This window comes from Periophthalmus magnuspinnatus, chromosome 14 (genome assembly GCF_009829125.3).
Source record: "Periophthalmus magnuspinnatus isolate fPerMag1 chromosome 14, fPerMag1.2.pri, whole genome shotgun sequence".
NCBI classification, from domain to species: domain Eukaryota; kingdom Metazoa; phylum Chordata; class Actinopteri; order Gobiiformes; family Gobiidae; genus Periophthalmus; species Periophthalmus magnuspinnatus.
The window spans coordinates 22,300,267-22,321,354 of NC_047139.1; the positions used below are offsets into that span (position 1 = coordinate 22,300,267).

A 21,088-nucleotide genomic window follows, 5' to 3' on the forward strand; every position below is an offset into this window, starting at 1 on the left:
TCAGGGCTGGGCCTGGTTAGTACTTGGATGGGAGACCGCTGGGAATATCAGGTGCAGTCGCAAAAAAGTGGCATTATGTCCTTAGGCAAGACACTTCACCAACACTGACTAGTATGAATGTAGTGCGAGTGAGTGTAAGTGGTGGACGGAGGGGCTGGTGGCACAGATTGGCAACAGCGCAATATAAGACTAATGCTTTGTTATAATTTTAAATATTCAGATGATATTTAACCAGTGTATCAAGAATGTGCTAAATGTCTTGGTGCAGGTTCTGGCATGAAATGTGAAAGTACTACAAAATGAACCACAAAACTGTAGAAATATCACTTTATACCTTTGTTCGGAAGATTACACTTGACGTTTCAGTGGTTTTCATTATAGACTATGTACTTAATATTCAAATTTGACTCATCTCCAGAATAACAATTGCAATATTATAAGTTTCTCCCTATATCTCACACCTCAATTCAAGCTGCCGTTCGGTAATTTTGTGCACGAGGCATGAAAAAGTATAATCAGTTCTCTTTTCATTCTTATCCTATCCTCACCCCAGCCTCCCAAGAAGCACTTGCAGAATGGTGCTATCAAAGGCTACCAGGTGGGCTACAGGGAGTACAGCTCTGGGGGAAACTACCAGTTCAGTGTGATCAGTGTGGAGACCACCGGGGACAACGCGGAGAGCCTGGTTCTGGATAATCTGAAGAAGTTCACACAGTACGGAGTGGTGGTACAGGCCAGCAACAGCGCGGGCACTGGGCCTTCATCTACTGAGGTGGCAGCAACCACACTGGAGGATGGTAAGAGAATATAAACTGTGTAATGAAAGGTTGTTCTAAAGAAAGACAAAATATGAACAGAATTGGCTTTAATAAAACTATTAGGGTGCCTCTAGTGGTAGGTTTGGCCCTCTGCAGTTTGAGACAAGGCCTGATAAAGTCCAGGTTTAGATCGGGTGGTATTCGTAAAGCCAATTATTATATTTGTTGGTACTTGGTGTGAAAAATTTGGGATTCACTGGTCTAGAGTTTGAATATAAGGCTAGAGAGAAAAAAAACACCTAAAAAAAATATATTATTCAAACAGTAACAAGGCATTTTCATCAGATTATGTTGAACTATTTAGTGGAGAGAACAGAATCACTTTAATTGAGTTGAATCATAGCAATAAGAAAGCAGCACTGTCAACACACAGTGAGGTATTTTTTTAGTTTATACTGCAACCTGGTGGACATAAATGTGTACTGCATCTTGCACTGAGCCTCCTCTACATATTTATTTCTGGGCAGAAATTTGTGTATGGGGTTAAAATTCAGAAATGGGTTAAAATAGGTTAAGGTTAGGAGAGTAGTTACTGTGGCTCCAGGAAATGAATATAAGTCAATGTAATGTCCCCCGAAGAGCACAGAAAGCTAGCATCCGTCTGTGTGTTTTCCTCCAGTTCCGAGCCGTCCTCCGGAAAATGTCCAAGCCATAGCCACCACCCCGGAGGTCATCTCTCTGTCCTGGCTGACCCCTCCCAAAGACGCTCTCAACGGGAACCTGCTCGGCTTCAGGGTCATCTACTGGGCCAACCTGCCTGATGGAGGTACGACCATAGCCCCACAGTCACACAAAATATTGATAATACTACAGCTGCAGTTAGGTGGTGTTTACACTTGAAGACACACCACTTAAAATTGTGACTAAACTGGGACTAAAACTTGAATTTAACCAGGAGTAAAGCAGGACTAGAACAAGACCAGCTAAGTGCACATCAGGACCGTCAGATGGATGGATTGTGCTACTCCCCCTTTTAGTCGGCTAATCAATAGTCAACCAAGAAATTTCTTTAGTCGACTACAATCTTAGGCAGTAGAATATAGTCAGGGAATTACTATAAAAGGTTTTGTGCAGGGCATTTTGAAGGTTTCAATCATTTGGATTGGTTTGGACAGCACCATTACCTTTGACCCTCACTCTGTCACTTCATGTTGGTTTAGAGCGTGAAAACCAAGGATTTGACAACCACGACTAGTTTACTTAGTAACAGTCTGCTGCTATGCAAATGGGCACATGAGCACCATGCAAACTGCAAATATTATTTTTTAGTTTTAAGGAAATCTGCATGTACTGTTGGGTAGAGCTACACAATTTCACAGTATGAACCGTCACCATCAGAGTCGGATCTAACCTTCAGGGGGGCTTAAGCAAAATTTATCATCTGCACTAAATGTATCTGTAATTCTACATCAGGCATTTGTAGAGGCTGAGAACAGGAATAGCCACCATAAATAGGCAAGAATACTTTTCTAATGATCAAGAATTTGGAATATTATAGACATTTTTCATGTTTTCTTGTGCATTTTAATGTAATGTACATTTATAGATTCTGTATTAGGCTGTGTTTTATATTTATACCTCTGCAAACGTGTTCTAAAAAATATGGTTCTTGCCTCAAAAGTCAGTTCTCTTGGACATGATTAAATTGCAATTGAGACAACCATGTGTCCTTTATAATGGCTAAAATCTTTAAATTTTGATGCTTGAAATCTTTTATTTACATTTAAATGTCCTATTATCACTATTATTTGGTGTCTTGCTGTGCCAATAAAACTAAATCAAAGTAGAATGAGTGGCAACATATGTTTTTGTTGTAGAAATGGTACACAAAATCCATTTATATAATTTGACTGTATATTTTTCCTTCAGAGCTGGGAGAGATCAGGAATGTGACCACCTCTAAACCGTCTTTGGAGTTGGATGGATTGGAGAAATACACCAACTACAGCATCCAGGTGTTAGCCTTCACCCGAGCAGGAGACGGCGTGCGCAGTGAACAGATTTACACCCGCACAAAAGAGGACGGTACGGACATCACACCTCCCCTTTAATGCTCCAGCGTAGCCCGCTAGTCACAGATAAATTGTGTATTCACAGACTGCTTATTGTATGGCCTAAGGAAACACATTATATCAGCTCTTTATTACAATTTTATGGAATCATAAAATTGAGTGGGTAAAATGCATGAGCCTTAATGTAACAAGAATCAATTTATTATACTTAAAGCAATATAAAATCATTTGAAAGCTGTTATTTCAATGTTGGTTTATGTCTCGCAGTCCCTGGCCCTCCGGCTGGTGTGAAGGCAGCTGCTGCATCCAATTCAGTGGTCTTTGTGTCCTGGCTTCCACCACTCAAAGTCAACGGCATCATCAGGAAATACACTGTGTTCTGCTCCAATCCACACCCCACGGTAAAGACAAACAAATTAAAGGGAATTTATTATGTCAAATTGGCTTTTATGAGTTTTAAAGGGCCCATATGATGCTATTTTTTAATCTATCTTACAATGTTGTTTTTTCATCACAAACATACCTGGAGTTGTGTTTTGTTTCATTCACACATGTTTAAAACACAAATCCTGCATATTTAGACTGGGTTCTTCTCTCAAAAGGAAAACACTCCGCTACACCTTGTGATGTCATGTGGTGATACAGGAAGTGCGCCACTGTGTTTTTAAACTCCACATACCTTCAGTAGAATCATTTGGACAATTTTAGCCCTGGAATTGCCAAACTTTACTGAATGAAAGGTAAAAAGTAGCTGTTAACTTGAAACCTACAGCTTCACGACATCACAAGGTGCAACAGAGCATTGAGCTTTGGAGGCGTAGAGAGACTGATAATAAGGGATTATTCAAACATGTGTGAATGAAACAAAACACAACTCTGGGTACGTTTTTGAGTAGTTAACAGCATTATAACATGACTTAAAGCTCACAAGAGCCCATTATGTGTAATATCAGACCTTTAATCATATTATAATAGTGGTTTGTCATTAACTCAGAGTTGTATTTCAATTCGATTCAATCATGTTTCAGTATTTGCATTGTATTTGAAGCTTAATTGCTTGAGCGAAAATTTCTGCTTTCACCTGCCCCCTATCCCCGCCCACTTCTCTGTATTTCCTCTGTGATTATTCAAACAGTTGAGACTCTGAATCTTATATTTAGGATCAAGCAAATGTAATGTATTCATATTTCAACAATGTCAACAAAAATCTGCTGCTTGTTACAGGAAGTCAGTAGACCTGTTGCTATCATTAAGCCATTTTACATAAATTTGGAGGTTTACAAAGAGCAAAATGCAGAATAAAGATCTATGTATGCTATAATTTAATAAATACACTAAAATGATCATGTATTCTTAGAAGTTAATATTTTTCATTGATTAATATGTTTCGATCCTTGTCTCCGCAGGTGAGCAGTGAGTTTGAAGCCGCTCCAGATGTGTTCTTCTACAGAATTCCCAACCTGAGCAGAAACCGTCAGTACAGCATCTGGGTGGTGGCAGTGACAGCGGCCGGACGAGGGAACGCCAGCGAGATCATTACCGTCAAACCAATGGCGGAGGGTATGTGCTCCTCTTTCAATCATTTGTTAACAGGCCATTTTAGACTGTTTACAGTTTGCTGGCTGTCTTACTGCTTTACGACAGACAGAGAGCAGCATCTGTACTGACACGCTCAAGTCTTCATTGAGTTGCATTGCCTTGTGTTTGTATTATGGCTGACTTTTAAAGGCACGGCACCTTATTTTTATTGTCTATAAAACATAAAAAACGGGACTAGTTCATTTTAAACTGTTTGCAATCAAGAAACCATCTCTACATTGCACCTCTTCTGGACAATTTAAGAATTACACGGTCATATTTGTATCATCCTAATGATTCACTACAAGTTTGTAAGTGCTTTTCATAACTTTTAGAGGCCAGAGTGGACTTTGCCATCACTGTAATTTTACTACTAGCATGCTAATAGCACACTTTCTGGTTCGTAGAGAATAAAAACGCTTTATAATAAGATGGAGACAGTACCAAGCAGTCTTACTTTGACCCTAAAAGAGCTGCTTGTACAACATACCTGTACAAATGTAACTGTAGTACATCGGGGGAAAAGTATGTACAGTCCCTTTAACTTAAAATGGGAATAAAATTGCTTCTTTTAAATGTATGCTTATTGAGAATTTTTTTTAAACGCTACTCAAACTTACTTGAAAATATACATTTATTTTGTATTCTCAAATGGAGATCAGGTAGTTTAGCACCATGCTGTGTAGAATCTCATGATCAAATGCTCATAAACTGTTGAGTGTGTTAAAGGCGTGTGCCCCTGTGTTTCCTGTGAGGGGGGCTGGCTGGAGCTCACAGTGGATGTAAATCAGCAGCAGTTCAGCCCTGTCAGCACTCTGCTGGCATGCGAGCCCTGATAAGACGATAGTTTAAGACGATAGTTTAAGCTGATAGAGCCTGTGGTGTCTGGAGTCAGGACCCAGGCCTCATATCAACAGCCACATCCTGTTCTAGGGCCGTATGATGGATGTCCCCTCTGGTCTACCAGAGCAGTGCACAGGAAGAAAGACCTGTCGTAAAACTTAAGCCAATCTGTCTTAAAGATACAGTTTGCTAAAGAAGATATTATGCTAAGAGCCATATTATAATGACCATATTATGATTATTTAATCACTCAAAGGCTGATTCATGCTTCATTAATCCTTATTCTCATCAATTAAAGACTGCTATGCTTTCTACTACCCCCGTACACACTCACTGTTCTGCACTTACTGTATCTTAAAAGGTGATACACATAGGACTTACCAGCATTGCATGACCATTTTGACACAAATAGGCAAAAATAAAATCCACTGCTTGTTGCTATGAACTGTAGCTATCCATAGGTGGGGCTGTCAGCACGGTCTGGTCTGGGAGTCTGACACTTTGTGGTGATGATGTTTACAGTGACGTACCTCAAAGTGGCACATGGGAATCAGTACCACAGTTTTCAACAGAAAGTCAGCGAATCTGTTTTTTCATTGTTTTAATCTATCCAGTGGTGAAAGAAGTACTCAATTTTGCTACTTAAGCAAAAGTACAGATACCAGAGAAAAAAAAAAGCACTCAAGTAAAAGTATCACATGAACAAATCTGTGTCAGTCTTAAGTATTAAAGTACCTATTTAAAAATGGACTTAAAGAGTAAAAGGTTTAAGTATTTTGCGCTGATTTTGAGGTCTATAACAACGCTTCACATGTAGCGATTATGATAAAGATTTGTGCAGAATTTTGTTCAACAGAAACTATTGTATCAATAGTTTTTCTGGCATTTTTATTTGCATATTTCAGTTTGCTCAAATTATGAAGTTAATAAAAATAAACCCTCAGCCTTTTCAGCAGGTCTCAAACAGCAATAAAAAAAATTTAAAAATACTTTCTGTTCAAAATGTAGTGGAGTAGAAAGTACCTGCTCTCAAATGTAATGAAGTAAAAAGTAAAGTGCAAATACCCAGAAATTTTACTTACATACTATACTTACTACTTTTACTTCATTACGTTCCACCGCTGGACTGATTAATATTGTGGTTTAAAATGTCCAAAATATAATAATGATCCACTGGTAATATCTTAAATGAAAGACTTCTTAGGAAATGTTGAAAATAATGATCGTATTATGTGCTTTTAGCCCCGTCCCGGATCCTGACGTTCAACAGGACGGTCACTACTCCTTGGATGAGGGACATTGTGCTGCCCTGTAAAGCTGTGGGAGATCCATCACCAACCATCAAGTGGCTCAAGGAGATGTACGTGCTTTACTTGAGTGGATTTTGAATTAAAAAATAAATTAATTAATAAAAAAAAAAGAATCATATCAGCATTTTGACACTTTTATTTAGGGTTTGTCTAATTTTTAGTTTAGTTGACAAAAATGCCATGCTAATTTAGTTGATAAAATCCATAATAGTTTTAATTAATTTAGTTAACTTTTTTGTCATTATGATCATTAATTTAGTTTTTTTACAAAAACAAATATTTTAGTAACTTCCTCAGTGGTAGATTTTTAAACATTTGATCATTTTACAGCAATGCAACTCCAGCTCCTGTGGCCGTCGACAGTCGGCGCAGTGTCCACGGCAATGGCAGCCTGGTTATCCGCACCATCAAAGCAGAGGATTCTGGGAACTACACCTGTACTGCGAGTAACAGCTTTGGATCTGACAAGATTGTCCTCAACTTGCAAGTTCAGGGTAAGAAATACTTTTAATCAATGCATATGTACTTATGAAAACATATACACGCACATATTACAACAGTCAATTTAATATTGTATTAGAAGTGTAAGGATTTCTATGCACAACAGCAGAAAAGGAAACACATGGAGTGAGTTGTGAGTTGTTTGCCCTGTGTACATTGGTGTGTGAATGGGTGAGGGGTTCCTTGAAATGCTTAAGTGCTCTATAAAAACATAACCTTTTAAAGATACTGGTTACTAGCACTTCTCTGTGTACATAGTAGTTTTTGCACAAGATGAGATGCACACTCTGAGAGCTTTTGCCAGCACCATGCATCCTTTTGGTTGACTAATTGATTATGTATATGGCTTATCTTCAGTTCCTCCGGACCAGCCTCGTCTCACTGTTACCAAGACAACCACTACATCCATAACCCTATCCTGGATCCCCGGAGACAATGGGGGCAGCTCCATCAGAGGTCAGACATTTACAGATTTTAAACATTTCCCTATTTGATATTGTGATATATACACGTGCTTATCATGTGTGTCTGTTTTATCCAGGCTACATTCTGCAGTATTCCGAGGATAACAGCGAGCAGTGGGGAAACTATGCCATCAGTCCCAGCGAGCGCTCCTATCGACTGGAAAACCTCAAATGTGGCACGTGGTACAAGTTCACCCTCACGGCCCAGAATGCAGTGGGGCCTGGGCGCATCAGTGAGATCATAGAGGCTAAGACCCATGGAAAAGGTACGCACAAATATTATCACTAAATAACATTAAAGATGCGCTATGTAATTTTAATGTATTGGATAAATGCAAGTAAGTACATGTAATGCCATATTGTGAAACATTTGTGGCATGGAAACAAGCAGGTGGCATACATAATGGACCTTTAGAATTGAGTAAATTAATTTTTTATTCATGCATTGCTATATTTGCCAAAACTGCAACTGTAAATCCCGTACACAGCTGTGAAGTAAATGTTTAGTCATAAAAAGTTTGACAAATTCCTCAGCACATTTCTTCATCCTTATTCTAACCACACGTTTTTGCTTCATGTGTATTTTTGTTCTGCAGAACCTCAATACTCTAAGGAACAGGAGTTATTCACCAGCATCAATGCCACTCGTGTCAAACTCAACCTAAACGGCTGGAACAACGGAGGCTGTCCCATCACCTCCTTCACCCTGGAGTACCGCCCTGTGGACTCCCCCACGTGGACCACCGCCCAGCGCACCTCCCTCACCAAGAGCTATATCCTCTACGACCTGCAGGAGGCAACATGGTACGAGCTGCAGATGAAAGTGTACAACAGTGCCGGCTACGCGGAGAAGAGGGTCAAGTTTGCCACGCTCAGTTACGACGGAAGTAAGTTTAACGCCAGACTTGGCTAACACTTTATAATGACTACATCTGAATTAAGCTTAAAAGGCTTATATCTGATTTATGTTATAATGTTGTTTCCTCATTAAAAAGATACTCAGAGGTGTTCCCTGTTCCACCTTGGGATGTCATGTGGTAATACAGGAAGTGCTCCACTATGTTTTTAAACTCAATACACCTTCACTAGAATCATGTGGATATTTTCAGCCCTGGAAATGCAGATCTCTACTAAACAAAAGGTAAAAGGTAGCGGTTAACTTGGAAATTACATCACAAGGTGTAACAGAGCATTTTGAGCTTTGGGGATTCAAATAGCCTAATAATCCATGTTTACTTTAATGTGTGTGAATGAAACAAAACACATTTGTGCGTATGTTTTTGAGGAGGTAACAACATTAAAACATCGCTAAACCTCACAAGAGTCAATTTTGTGTAATACAGGACCTTTAATAAAGCATGAACAGTTAAAACCACACTTCGGGAAATTCTCCATATAAATAGCTTTTTTTATATTTAATTTTATGCCATATTGTGGAAAATTATAACCAGAGGACCAACATTTCCATGGAAACAAACTGAAGGAGGCGCTCCTCCAGGCCAAGTAAGAGTCAGGTTTGTGGAAATCAAAGTCATCTCAGAGTAATGATGCTTGTTTTCCACTGTAATAAAAACAACCTAAAAACCCAACATATGCTTTCCTTCTAGTCCATTTTGACTCAAATGTTACATACTGTGGCTTTAAGGTTAATTAAGGTAGAGTTATTATAGAGTGTTACCCAAACTTCTGCTTCTGCTATCAAGGAGAGAGAACATGTATCAGAGTGAGTCCAAACCAGTGCACCTGTATGATTCACCACGTTGTGACTGTGACAGTGTGACACCTGCACTCAGTAGTGCTATAGTAATAATACTCTACAGCAGTGCTTCTCAAACTTTTCACACCAAGTACCACCTAAGAAGTGATTTGGCTTTCTGAACACCACCAGATCCCAACCAGGACAGTTATAATAAGACAATTTCAGGTCTAAACTAGGGCTCAACCTGGTTTGAGTTTACTACATCTAGTGGTGTTGTGTGAGAATGCAATATGGCCTCATTCAATTTTATTTATATTTTTATTTATAAAGCACATTTGACAACTTCAACTGCCCTAATAGAAATGGCTTCATTCAGTTCAATGTAAAAAGTAAATAAATAAAACTTGTGTGTCCAGGTACAATTGCCCCTTTGGTGAAAGCCCCCAACGTCAGTGAGGACCACTCTGGAGGCGGCGAGGGGATGAAGATGATGGTGACTATCTCCTGTGTGTTGGTTGGCATCGTGGTGATCTTCATCGGACTGTTAGTGCTGAGGAGGAGGAGGAGGGAGCAGAGGCTGAAGAGGCTCAGAGGTGAGGCGTCAGTACTGTGTGAACCTGCTCTATGAGGTTAATGAAGCTGTACTAACTGTCACTTTGTGTTTTAGATGCAAAGAGCTTGGCCGAGATGCTCATGAGGTACATGTCTGCAGTGATTTTAATACAGTGTGATTTATTTAAAGATGCACTGTGCAACTTTACTGATGAGGGGTCTGCTACATGCTTGTCTTATTTATTTATAACACAGAGAGTGCAAAAGGCATCCTGGACAAAGTGTAACTCCATTGTTTTGCCTGGAATGTTCCACTGTAGGGCATTAAACTTGGCTATTTTATTCAATAGTGTATTCAATTTCAGGTGTTGTTAAAATACATTGAAAAACATGCATTCTTACTGTGAGCATGATCACTTCTCCACAGATCTGACCTGTTGGCACCACCTGCATGTAGATAGTTAAGTTTAATGTGAAATTGTGGGACACTGTGGTTAAAGCAATCACATTTCCACTGAGACGAGCAGATGGTGAACCCTCTACCTGAAAAGTTGCATAGTGTACCTTAAACATGAATCTGAATTTGACTAAATATCTTTCTATTTGAAATTCCATTAGTAAAAACACACGTCCAGCAGAGCCAGTGAACAAGCAGCAGCAGACGCTCCGAATGCACATCGACATCCCCAGAGCACAGCTTCTGATCGAGGAGAGGGACACCATGGAGACTGTTGGTAAGTCAGCTGTGTACTTTAAAGGCACTATACCTGATTTTTACTTAAAAATGTGAGAAGCTAGTTTATTTTAATAGGGCCAAAGTTGTTCCTCTCTTACCTTATGCTATCCTTGCATCCTGGTTATTCCCTGTAATGAGTTTATAAGTGCTTCTCACAACTTTCAGAGACCAGATTGGATTTTCGCTGTCACAGTAATGCTAACAACAACTAGCATGCTAACACCACACTTCCTGGTTCTTCCATTAGATACAGACAACTTACATTTGTCTCATTTCTACCTTAAGAGCTGCTCATAGAATATATCTGTACTGGAGTTAAACAAGTTTTGCTTAACTACACAGAAAAAAATGGGCACAGCCACTTATGTGTTTTAAAATATTTCTTTAGACCGCTTCCTTTGTGAAATGTCTAAAAATAAAGCAGATTTTCATTCATTTTCTGCTGCAGACGACAGATCCACTGTGTTACTGACTGACAATGATTTTGGAGAGACACAGAAGCAGAAGTCGTCCACAGTCACTCACACAGTGCACTACCAGTCTCTGTCCCAGGCCACAGGTCCTCTGGTCGACGTGTCCGACGCCAGGCCCGGAACCAGTAAGTCCAGTACGGACGCTTTTTTACTTCATTTTCACTTCTGAATAAGTTGCATTGTGTTTGTGTAATGTTTGTGCTTCTTCTCTTCTTCAGCGCTAAATACTTTGATTTTGGCAAAGCTCATTTTCCATTTTTTTTCATTTGCATAATTTGTGTTTTGTGGATTTAGTAACAGTTGTTGTGCTATGTAAATATTTATTATGTCTGGTTGCTTGGAGGTAATGTTGAGGAAACTTTGTTACTCTGAATTTTTTTTACAAGAAATAACCAAACTTAGCCTGTTATCCACAAATGTCAAACCTTATCATTATTTGTTTTAGATTGTCTCCACAAACCTGCCATATTAAACCTAAGTCTATTCAAATGACAAGAATCACGTCTTTGGGATTGATTAATAGCACCACTGGTTGAGACTTGAGTAAAAATATAATTTTGCTTTGGTTTATTTACACTGACTGAGAAAATAATGAAATATGTTGAGGTTTTTATTTCATGTACAGGCTCAGTAAGTAGTACAGAGACATTAACCATGAACTAGGTCAACAAATCTTTATTTTGACCGTTAAAGATCCTATATTATGCTAAACTGACTCTTGTGAGCTTTAAGCCATGTTAGAATGTCACCTTATCACAAACATACCTGGAGTTGTGTTTTGTTTCATTCACACATGTTTGAATAACCCTTTATTATTTGTCTGTCTACATCTCCAAAGCTCAAAATGCTCTGTTCCACCTTGTGATGTCATGAAGTGCTAGTTTTTAAGTTAACAGCTGCATTTTACCTTTTGTTCATTAGAGATTATCAATTCCAGGCCTGAAATTATCCAAATGATTCTAGTAAGGCTGTATGGAGTTTAAAAACACAGTGGAGCACTTCCTGCATTACCACATAGCATCACAAGGTGGAACAGAGTGTTTTCTGTTTGAGAGAAGAACTCAGCCTAAATATGCAGGGTTTGTGTAAGGTATAGGTATATGTGCATGAAACAAAAACACAACTCTGGGTATGTTTTTGACGACGAAAAAACATTATTACATAGATCAGAAAATAGCATAATATAGACCCTTTAAACAGTAAATTCCACCATAAGTTTGTTTGTCAATTTTAAACTATAAGGAATCTATTACGCTATATTGTGATATTATGTGACTAACCTATTGTATCGTTGTAACTTATTGGACAACTCATATCTAATATCTACTGCAACCTCTGTCATTTATTTTGCTCAATCCCTCTCCTCAGGTCCATATTGAGTCATTAGACATGTGCCATTTCAAAGTGATGTTTTTTTCCCCTCAGACCCCACTGCCCGCCGCACCGCTAAAGCTGGTCCTGCAGCTCGAAACCGCTATGCTAGCCAATGGACCCTGAACAGGCCCCACCCCCCTGTGTCCTCCCACACCCTCAGCACCGACTGGAGACTGCCCACGCCCAGAGTCGCAGGATCTGTGGACAAAGAGAGTGACAGCTACAGCGTCAGCCCCTCTCAGGACACAGGTACACTGCACTGGGATCCTCCTATTGGTGGTTTTCTGATTGTATGAATGTGATGATGTCATACTCCCAGATGAGGGGCAAGAGACAGTTTTTCCATGTTGTATTATATTATATGTTACATTATAGTTTCCTGTGAAATATCCAAAAAGCAACTTCACAAATGTTGAACCTGATCATATCTATTTGTGACTGGACTGTTAGAACTTACTGTATTACCAAACATTTATGCATTTTAACAATATTCATTTTAGCTGCCCATAGATAGATGGTTTATTTTTATCACTGTTAGTTTTTATTTAGATTTTGGTTTATTCGTTGTTAAGAACTGATGACTTTAAAATTTTTGGTGGCACTTACTATAGAAAGAATTCCCAATTTTCCCAACTTTTATGCCCTAACCACGAATTTTCCTAACCGCAAACATACTAACCCCTCTAATGACTAACCAGACCGCGCAAGGAGCAGCATGGTGTCCACAGAGAGTGCGTCGTCCACATACGAGGAGCTGGCGAGGGCCTATGAACACGCCAAGATGGAGGAGCAGCTGCGGCACGCCAAGTTCACCATCACCGAGTGCTTCATCTCAGACACGTCGTCGGAGCAGATGACCGCGGGCACAAACGACTACACAGATAGCCTCACGTCCAGCACGCCGTCCGAGTCTGGGATCTGCCGCTTCACCGCGTCACCACCCAAGCCTCAGGACGTGAGCCGCGTCATGAACATGGCCGTGCCCAAAGCCCACAGACCGGGTGAGGGATGCTAACAGCTAACTGTTAACACTAGATCTTCAACACACTCACCATGCTAACACTGAACTTAGGCTCTGTAAATGCTAAACATCTAATCTTAATCTGGATAAGTGCATTTCTTGAAACCTTTCAAATAAATAGTACTAATACTTGACTCTTAGATGTAGAACACACTGTCAGAATAGTTGACAAAGAAAGTATTGTCAGGAGAATACTTTGAAAATAAGATGGTTAGTGAATTTTAACTTTATACACTCACTAGAATCTATTTAACTGTCTAGATGGTTAATGTGGTTAATTGTAATCTTTCATGTGTCCTGCAGGAGGCGAGCTGGTTCACCTTCCTCCCTACCTGCGCATGGACTTCCTGTTAAACCGCGGCATGTCGTGCTCAGGCACCAGAGCGACCTCGAGTACAGAGCGGGCAGCCATGGGCCAGGCCTGTCTGGAGCCTCAGAAGAGCCGCTCTCTGAAGCGGCCGTCCCGCATGGCGCCCCCCACACCCACAGAAGCCCCCCAGGCCAGCAGGGACGCTGCTGCCCAGTGGCAGCCCGGCTCTGCGGCCACACTGCCCCACAGAGAGGGCTCGGAGCTGGCACAGGCCGCTAAGCTCAGCACGTCCCAGGAGTCTCTGCTGGACTCAAGAGGACATCTCAAACAGAGCAGCAACCCCTACGCAAAGTCCTACACGCTGGTATAACAGCAGGGGGCAGCAGGGGGCAACGTCCTACACGCTGGTATAACAGCAGGGGGCAGAGTCCTACACGCTGGTATAACAGTGGACTCACTGGACTAACACTCAAGTGCAGTAAACTGACTCACCACAGTTCTGTATATACGGCGCCCCCTGCAGGGCGGCCTCACTTTTACTAATCTCCTTTTATTTATTTTAGAGCCTTTGTTTCTCTCAGTTTGTTTATACTGTTTTGTTTGATTCACTCATTGGAGATGACTCCAGACGGAGCTTTGCCAAACTAATTGAGTAACTGAGGAGCATTATTTATTCTTGTTCATTCTTTATATTAATCAGTGATTCTTCTTGTTAGTTGTCAACTTACTGATCATTATTCTTGATAACCAAATGCTCACCACTGCTACAAGGTTTTCATATGAACCCGGACATGTTTTTGTTCTTCCGGAGTAGAAGATGACCATTTGGAGTCATGTTTTTCCTATGGAATATTCAGAAAAAACTGAATAAACTTGGGAGAAATCTTGGAACAAAAGCAATTGACACCAGTCCAAACTTTTCAGCTGCTCTCAACTTGTTACTTTTTTGAAGAAAAAAAATCTATTTCCTATGGATGCATGGGGACTGACCAACTAAAAAGACACTGAGGATGACGACCGCGGCTGGGCAGACCAGTCGAGCATTTTGTCACACTATGAAATGATCCAATGTGAAGATTTATTATTCTTATTACTATAAATATATATATAAAAAGAGAAATCACTTTTATTTGTGGATATTACAGGGAGAAATTGATTTGGTTAATAAAGTCCTTAGTCATGTTTGCACATATCTTGTTTTAATTAGGAAATGGAGTCTCTGTTGATATTTCTCTGTGTCCCATTCTCTGATGGTGCAATATGAAAAAAGCTATGAAAAGTCTATGAAACTATACTGTACTGTAATGAAGTATGTTGTGAGTATCCTACAGGGCGGGACACTGCTATGTATTCAGGGGTATTTACTGCTGCAGTGTGCCAGCGGTAAATGTTGTTAGCTAGAACAGGGAGGTTTTAGACAGTAACGGTTTGCACTTCACAACATCCCCACTACAGTGTGTCCAGATCAGTCCCCTTCTCTCAGTGCACTAGGCAGAGCCTTCGGGCTCTCACTCTCCTCAGTAGATTTACTGTTGCTGCATTGCAGTAATACTCCTCTACAGGGAAAAATGTGAGACAATCCAACAGATTCCCCCTTCAAACCAAACCTAATGTCTATGGGAAATATCTAAAAATGTGGATATGCGTAAAGAGATGTTTTGTTCTGTCTACCCCCGCCAGCTTCTGTTCTTTCTGTTGGGTCCACCGAAAGGAGTTTGATCCAAAATGCTGTGAGGTCATTCTGTCCATTTATTTGGTTAGATCTTTGATTAACTGTCTTCATTATGATACATTTTAACAAAAGAATAATGTCACATTTTATTTTTAACATTAGTGTTCACTAAGGTGGCACTGGAATAAAGAGAAACTAACACAAAGTTCAAAATTTGATAAATAAAATGGCTGTTCCCCAAAGTGTCTTGTGCAGGTTTGAAATGTGTACACATAAGCCCTGTTTGTTCCTCAACAGGTCCCAGCTCCTCTGCTGTGCACTGCAGTCCCATCACCAGCAGGAGGCAGTGTGGTACAGCCTTTTGTGTGATACTGTACATGATGCAGTCACCAGGCAGATTTGGCCAGCAGCACAGTTTAGGAGCGCAACATACCAAATATGCAATAAAATGTCATGAATATAAAGATAGGAATCTCACACTATAAAACATGACTTGATTGGCCTAATTCAATCAAATCTATGTGGTTATGTTATAAGCACCTGATCAACTCCACAGAGTCCTGGCTGGAATCACTGATAAGGACCTCTAAGTCTCAAACTCACAGGCTACAATCATGGAACTATAATCAAATCTCATATTATGTTTTTTATAGATCCATGGCTACAGCTAATCACAAGCATTCAAAGCTTTACTGGAGGTGTAATAACAGGCTCCAAACTGTGCAGTCACCAACCTCTGCATATTTCAGATCCAGTGGGACATTCAGTGGTGCATATCAATGTCGTTAAATAAACTATATTATCCTGCAATATATCACATTTTAATACAAATGAAAACATCTTTATATCGGTTTTATTTACATAATACAATAACACAACCCACAACAAAACCACAGGATGCTGAAAATTCTACCATTTACCACATGTTAAAGCTGATCCAAAACATAAAATTAAACTGGCAAATTAAATGTGGTCTTTTCAAAGGATGGACCAGAAAAAGGAGACAAACTAACACAAATGTTCCAGTATTTTTGTCAACCTAAAGTTTTGTTATTGGAGTAAAAGTAAATGTAACGGAGCAGCAGCCTCTGTGTGGACGGCTGGAGGCTGCTCTGGTCTGTACGTCGCTGGGTTGTAATGATCTCAGTCGTAAATAGTGGCTCGGAGCTGGACGGACTCCTTCACTGTGATCAGTCAGGGAAATATGAAGCTGTCAGCGGCTGTCGTGAGGGGAATGAATCTAAAAAAATGTTCTGTAATAAACTATTTTCAAGATGCTTACAGCTCAGACCAGCACTTATGCACTATATGCAGAGGTCTAAGTCAAGACATATTTTAAAGAAGAAATTACGAAATTGGGGAATAATGGAGCGGTTATTGTTTCATCTGGAATGTTTCACAGTATGGTATTAAACGTAGACATCTATCTCCATGGAAACAAGCAGGTGACGCCATCAGGCCAAGTTACAAGTAAGGTTTTGCATACTTTTCAGGTTATTGTTTGGCAATAAAAGCACTTGTAATTAAATCAAGACTGACATGTTTAATGCCATGCTGCGGAACATTCTACAATAACTGCAATAACATCTCCATGGGGACAAAAAGATGGCCCTCACCCAAAAGCTATGTAAAGGTGCACTAACTTTTCTGATGGGGAGACCGCCACCCACTTCTCTCCATAGAAATGTTGCTTTGTGTGGTAATAGCAGTAAACAAAGCCTCTTTCTCATTCAATTACACGTCTTTTTTTGCTAAATATGTTTTGAAAAATATTCCTTTTTAGTGTTGGAGGCTTGAATCTCCCCAGAGCTAACCTCAAATTGACCTGATGTAGTTGTGTCCATGGAGATAGGTTTGATTGCATAGTGTGGTACATTCAAGGCAAAGTGGTGGAGCCGCAACAAGAAAAGTTACATACTGTACCTTTGATTTTAGTTTGGTCTTATACTGTAGTCTTCTGTTTGTTTGTTTGTTTGTTTGTTTGTTTGTTTGTTTGTTTGTTTGTTTTTTGCACACTCATACTTACTCAAAAAGGGTCACACTGACAGTATTCACAAGCTGAAGTGACATGAATCCTCCAGTTGTAGATGATCAGTCTCCTGCCTGAGTCACAGTTTAGGATTTGTTTGTTTCCAGATCCAAGTTGACTTATTTTACTAAACATTTACTGGCTTAAAGCAGAGAAAACCTGCTGTTTTCTCAGATATCACCACTAGAGCCTATCTACGTCATGTTGCTTCTGTCTGATAGTGTGCCAGCTTTGACCTGCCAGAAGACCAGAGAGCACAGGTGAGTGGAGGGGAAGACCTATTTTGCTTGTGTTTGCTACATAGTTATAATGTATGACACCTGTGTATCATTGTTATAATTTGCACATTTTAAATCACAATATTAATCTAAAATGACTGAAAAAAAAGAAAAAAAAAAGAGTCCATTGAATTCTACGTTAAAAAACTACAGTGCCCAGTGGGAGCTGATGTCACCATAAACATCATCACAGCAAAGAGCCGTGTAGCTGTCAGCTCCTCTGATGGATAGCTGCACATCGCAGTAGCAGGCAGTGGATTTTTTTTTTATTTGTACTAAAATGTCCACACAATACTGCCAAATATGCATATCATGAAAACAAAATTAAGAAAACAAAAATTGAAGAAACAGAAGTTGAAGTACATAGTGGTGGTTTTGTGTCGTGACAATGAAAACAGGAATATGGCGTCTTGAAAATAAGGGATTAAAAATTGCTCAAACCTGCACGAATCACTCCAAATATAACTTTGAGAGGGGAAATGAGAAAGGGAATGAATATAACACAGTTAAAAGCTCTGAATGGGTCTGCTTTAAAATTTTAAAGCGTCAATTCCAAGCTGCTTGCCTTTTTATTGTTGAGTATGTACCTACACCTCACAGATGCACTTTTTTATTTACTTTTTTTTTTTTTTTTTTTGCAAACATCAATATTTAAAACATGGGGTGCATAGTTACAAGAGAGAAAGAAACATTAAATGGATGTGCATTAAAGGGATGCAAGACAGAGGTTTGTAGTTAGGTATTTGTCAAAGTAAAGATGGAGACGCAACTGTAAAGGTCATAATGATGATGATGATGGAAAAAAATACAAAAAACAAAAAAAAAATCCTCGTAATAAACACACGCACAAAAGAATATATCATACACACACACATGCATATCCATAGAACAGTGAATACAGATACACTTGTACTTATCATTTGATTCAACAACAAACAAACTGCGACACAAACAGCGTCGTTTTCCACATCTTTATTGATTCCACTGTATGTAAACTGTATGTGCACATTGTGTCTGAAGCCAGCATGCGTTCATGTGCTTGTATACAAGAATGAAGATCACATTAAAACATTAAGACAACTCAAACTACTCACACTTGTTATAATGTAAAGTCATGTCATAAGCAAAACTACTCAGACCTGTCACCGTAACACTTTTAAAGCACGATATATCGCTACAGGGAAATATCGCGATAAACGATATGAGTATTGAAACTACTTTGGGCCACTGATAAAGATTAAATAAAGCAAGATAATCCCAGCAAACCCTTTGTAAATAGACAGGATCATTAAAAGGGTTGAGCTAGTGATGGGACTTTCGGCTCTTTTATGGAATCTGAATCTTTTGAATCAGTACACGTCAAAGAGCCGGGTCCTTTACTATTTATTCATATGACATAAGCCACCATAAGAACTCATTTTATCCACAAACTAATCACAAAGAGAAACAACCAAGACTTAAATGTGTTTAAAATGGTTCAAACTGAGAGTGGGAGTGAGTTTAACCTTTTTTGTTTCATTACAATGATAATAATTTTAAATATAAGTGTTATGATCCTAAATGGTTTTTTTGTGCACAAAGATCTCACTTGTGTCTGTGCTGATTCTTGTGTTGGTTCAGCGTAACTTACTATTAAATTCATGTTAAGGAACCGTTCAATTAGCTATAAAAGTGACTTATTCAACTTTCTACAGCTCAGATCTTATTGTACGAAAATAACAAAAATCTCCCCACTTTTGCAAAAAAACTAAAAGTAAAATAAAAATATTGAGACCCAAAATATATTGTTCCAGCTTTCATATATAGAACGATAAATTGATATAGTGATTATTGTGACAGGCCTGATATTACTACTACTACTGATCACTGAGGTGTCCAAACTCTACTAATGTTGAAAAAACACTTAAAATTATATGATTTGGCTTGGCATAAATCACATCTACATTGAATCTTGTGGCTTTATATTCCTCTTTAACTACAGCTACTATTGTTTTTATAGGTGAAAAATACACAGAATGGTCCAAAAATGAATGAAACTGGTGCAACAAATGTATAAAAGTAAAAAGTAATGGGAAACCAAAAAAACAACAAACACATTAATGTAAACACTGATAATGCGTTTCATATCTAGTTACAGTAACACACAGACAAATATACTGCTGTCCCCTCCGTACCAGCCCCCACCCCGCTCCACCCCGCTCCACACGTGCCCGTTGAGTTCATGACAGTGCTCTGTATTCAACATGCAAGACCACGCCTCCGTTCAGGTGTTGCCGTGGAAAGCTTTACGACTTCACGTCCTGCTTCTTTTTCTGGTACTTCCTGAACTGGGACTGGATGGCCACGGCTGCCTTGGCTGTCTCCGGGTCCTGCATGTCGATGTCAAAGTCCTCGGGCTGGTTGTTCTTCTTATCGTCTGAACAAATGAAAAAACATGAAGTCTGTGAGAGGGTTTGTTTGAAATATGGTGAGATTTTGTGAGGTAGCGCTTGGTTTGTGAGGGATAATGGCCTGCGACAGACAAAAAGGACTACGGAATGTTCAACTTGTGGATGGTTATGATAAAACAGCTCAACGTGTCTTCCAAAACAAGATGTGGAGACAACTGGAGACAACCACAATAGCAAATATAGATAATGGATGACTTAAAAGTGGGCAAACCTTTAAAATACAAAACTAAATGTTGTGAGAAGGACAAATTGTGTAACATTTGGATTATGCCACAGAGAAACTCACTCCACTCCCTGAAAAAACTCAAAATTGTCATCCTTCTTCGCCCATTTTACTTTTAACAGTGCTCAGTTGAATAAGTGTGTAATGAAGCCGTCCAAACCAAGCTGCTCTGAGACACTAGTCTTCTGTGGGCTGTAGTCTGCACTGTTATGGCACTGGGCTCATTCATGTTGTAGTAAAGGCCAAATATGAAGCCTGACATTAAATCAAAGGCCGGTGATAAAGTCCACATATCGACACAAATACTGACTAGGAAGTGTCTCTGCTCTCTTTATGTTTGAAATTAAAGGTCTTTTATTACACAAGTGTGACTCTTGTGAGGTTTAAGTCATGTTATAATGTGTGAATGAAACCAAACACAACTCCAGGTCAGTTTGTGATGAGGAAACAACATATAACTTAGAAAATGGTGTAAAATGGGCCAGTTTAATGCTGACCTTTTCCAGGATCAACACTAGATTTGAGTTACCATAGTCTACGTATATGTCCTGCCTCTGTATGGGTCTTATTTCAGATCATACAGTTTTTCTACCCACAATTTTTGGATTTCAGCTTTAGATCGTTATAGACAACATTTTGAGGACTTTTGACCTGTCAAAATTTAGGGTATTTTGTTTTAAACTGTTAATTTCTATGGCAACAGTCCTTTTGCAACAGTCACATGTTCTGAAACCCATACACATGA

At 39.4% G+C, this 21,088-nt stretch overlaps 2 protein-coding genes across 4 annotated transcripts in view; one reads left to right on the top strand and one right to left on the bottom strand.

Annotated features, from left to right (window-relative positions):
- dscama (Down syndrome cell adhesion molecule a) overlaps positions 1–15,595 on the top strand; it is a 113,126-nt gene extending 97,531 nt beyond the window's left edge. The window contains exons 17-33 of one of the 2 annotated variants that reach the window (XM_033978197.2): positions 554–797; positions 1,438–1,584; positions 2,688–2,843; positions 3,098–3,231; positions 4,237–4,390; positions 6,494–6,611; positions 6,892–7,055; positions 7,420–7,518; positions 7,604–7,792; positions 8,123–8,413; positions 9,642–9,818; positions 9,893–9,923; positions 10,396–10,511; positions 10,962–11,120; positions 12,412–12,609; positions 13,059–13,361; positions 13,685–15,595. In XM_033978197.2, the coding sequence (XP_033834088.1) occupies positions 554–797; positions 1,438–1,584; positions 2,688–2,843; positions 3,098–3,231; positions 4,237–4,390; positions 6,494–6,611; positions 6,892–7,055; positions 7,420–7,518; positions 7,604–7,792; positions 8,123–8,413; positions 9,642–9,818; positions 9,893–9,923; positions 10,396–10,511; positions 10,962–11,120; positions 12,412–12,609; positions 13,059–13,361; positions 13,685–14,061 (3,057 nt within the window). In that variant the 3' untranslated portion in view covers positions 14,062–15,595. The remainder of the gene's footprint in view (positions 1–553; positions 798–1,437; positions 1,585–2,687; positions 2,844–3,097; positions 3,232–4,236; positions 4,391–6,493; positions 6,612–6,891; positions 7,056–7,419; positions 7,519–7,603; positions 7,793–8,122; positions 8,414–9,641; positions 9,819–9,892; positions 9,924–10,395; positions 10,512–10,961; positions 11,121–12,411; positions 12,610–13,058; positions 13,362–13,684) is intronic. The other variant, XM_033978198.2, reaches the window with a different exon arrangement.
- A 3,031-nt stretch (positions 15,596–18,626) lies between these two features.
- The window catches only part of pcp4a (Purkinje cell protein 4a), a 31,124-nt gene continuing 28,662 nt past the window's right edge, over positions 18,627–21,088 (bottom strand). The window contains exon 3 of one of the 2 annotated variants that reach the window (XM_033978815.2): positions 18,627–20,086. In XM_033978815.2, coding sequence (XP_033834706.1) covers positions 19,956–20,086 — 131 coding nt within the window. In that variant the 3' untranslated portion in view covers positions 18,627–19,955. The remainder of the gene's footprint in view (positions 20,087–21,088) is intronic. The other variant, XM_033978814.2, reaches the window with a different exon arrangement.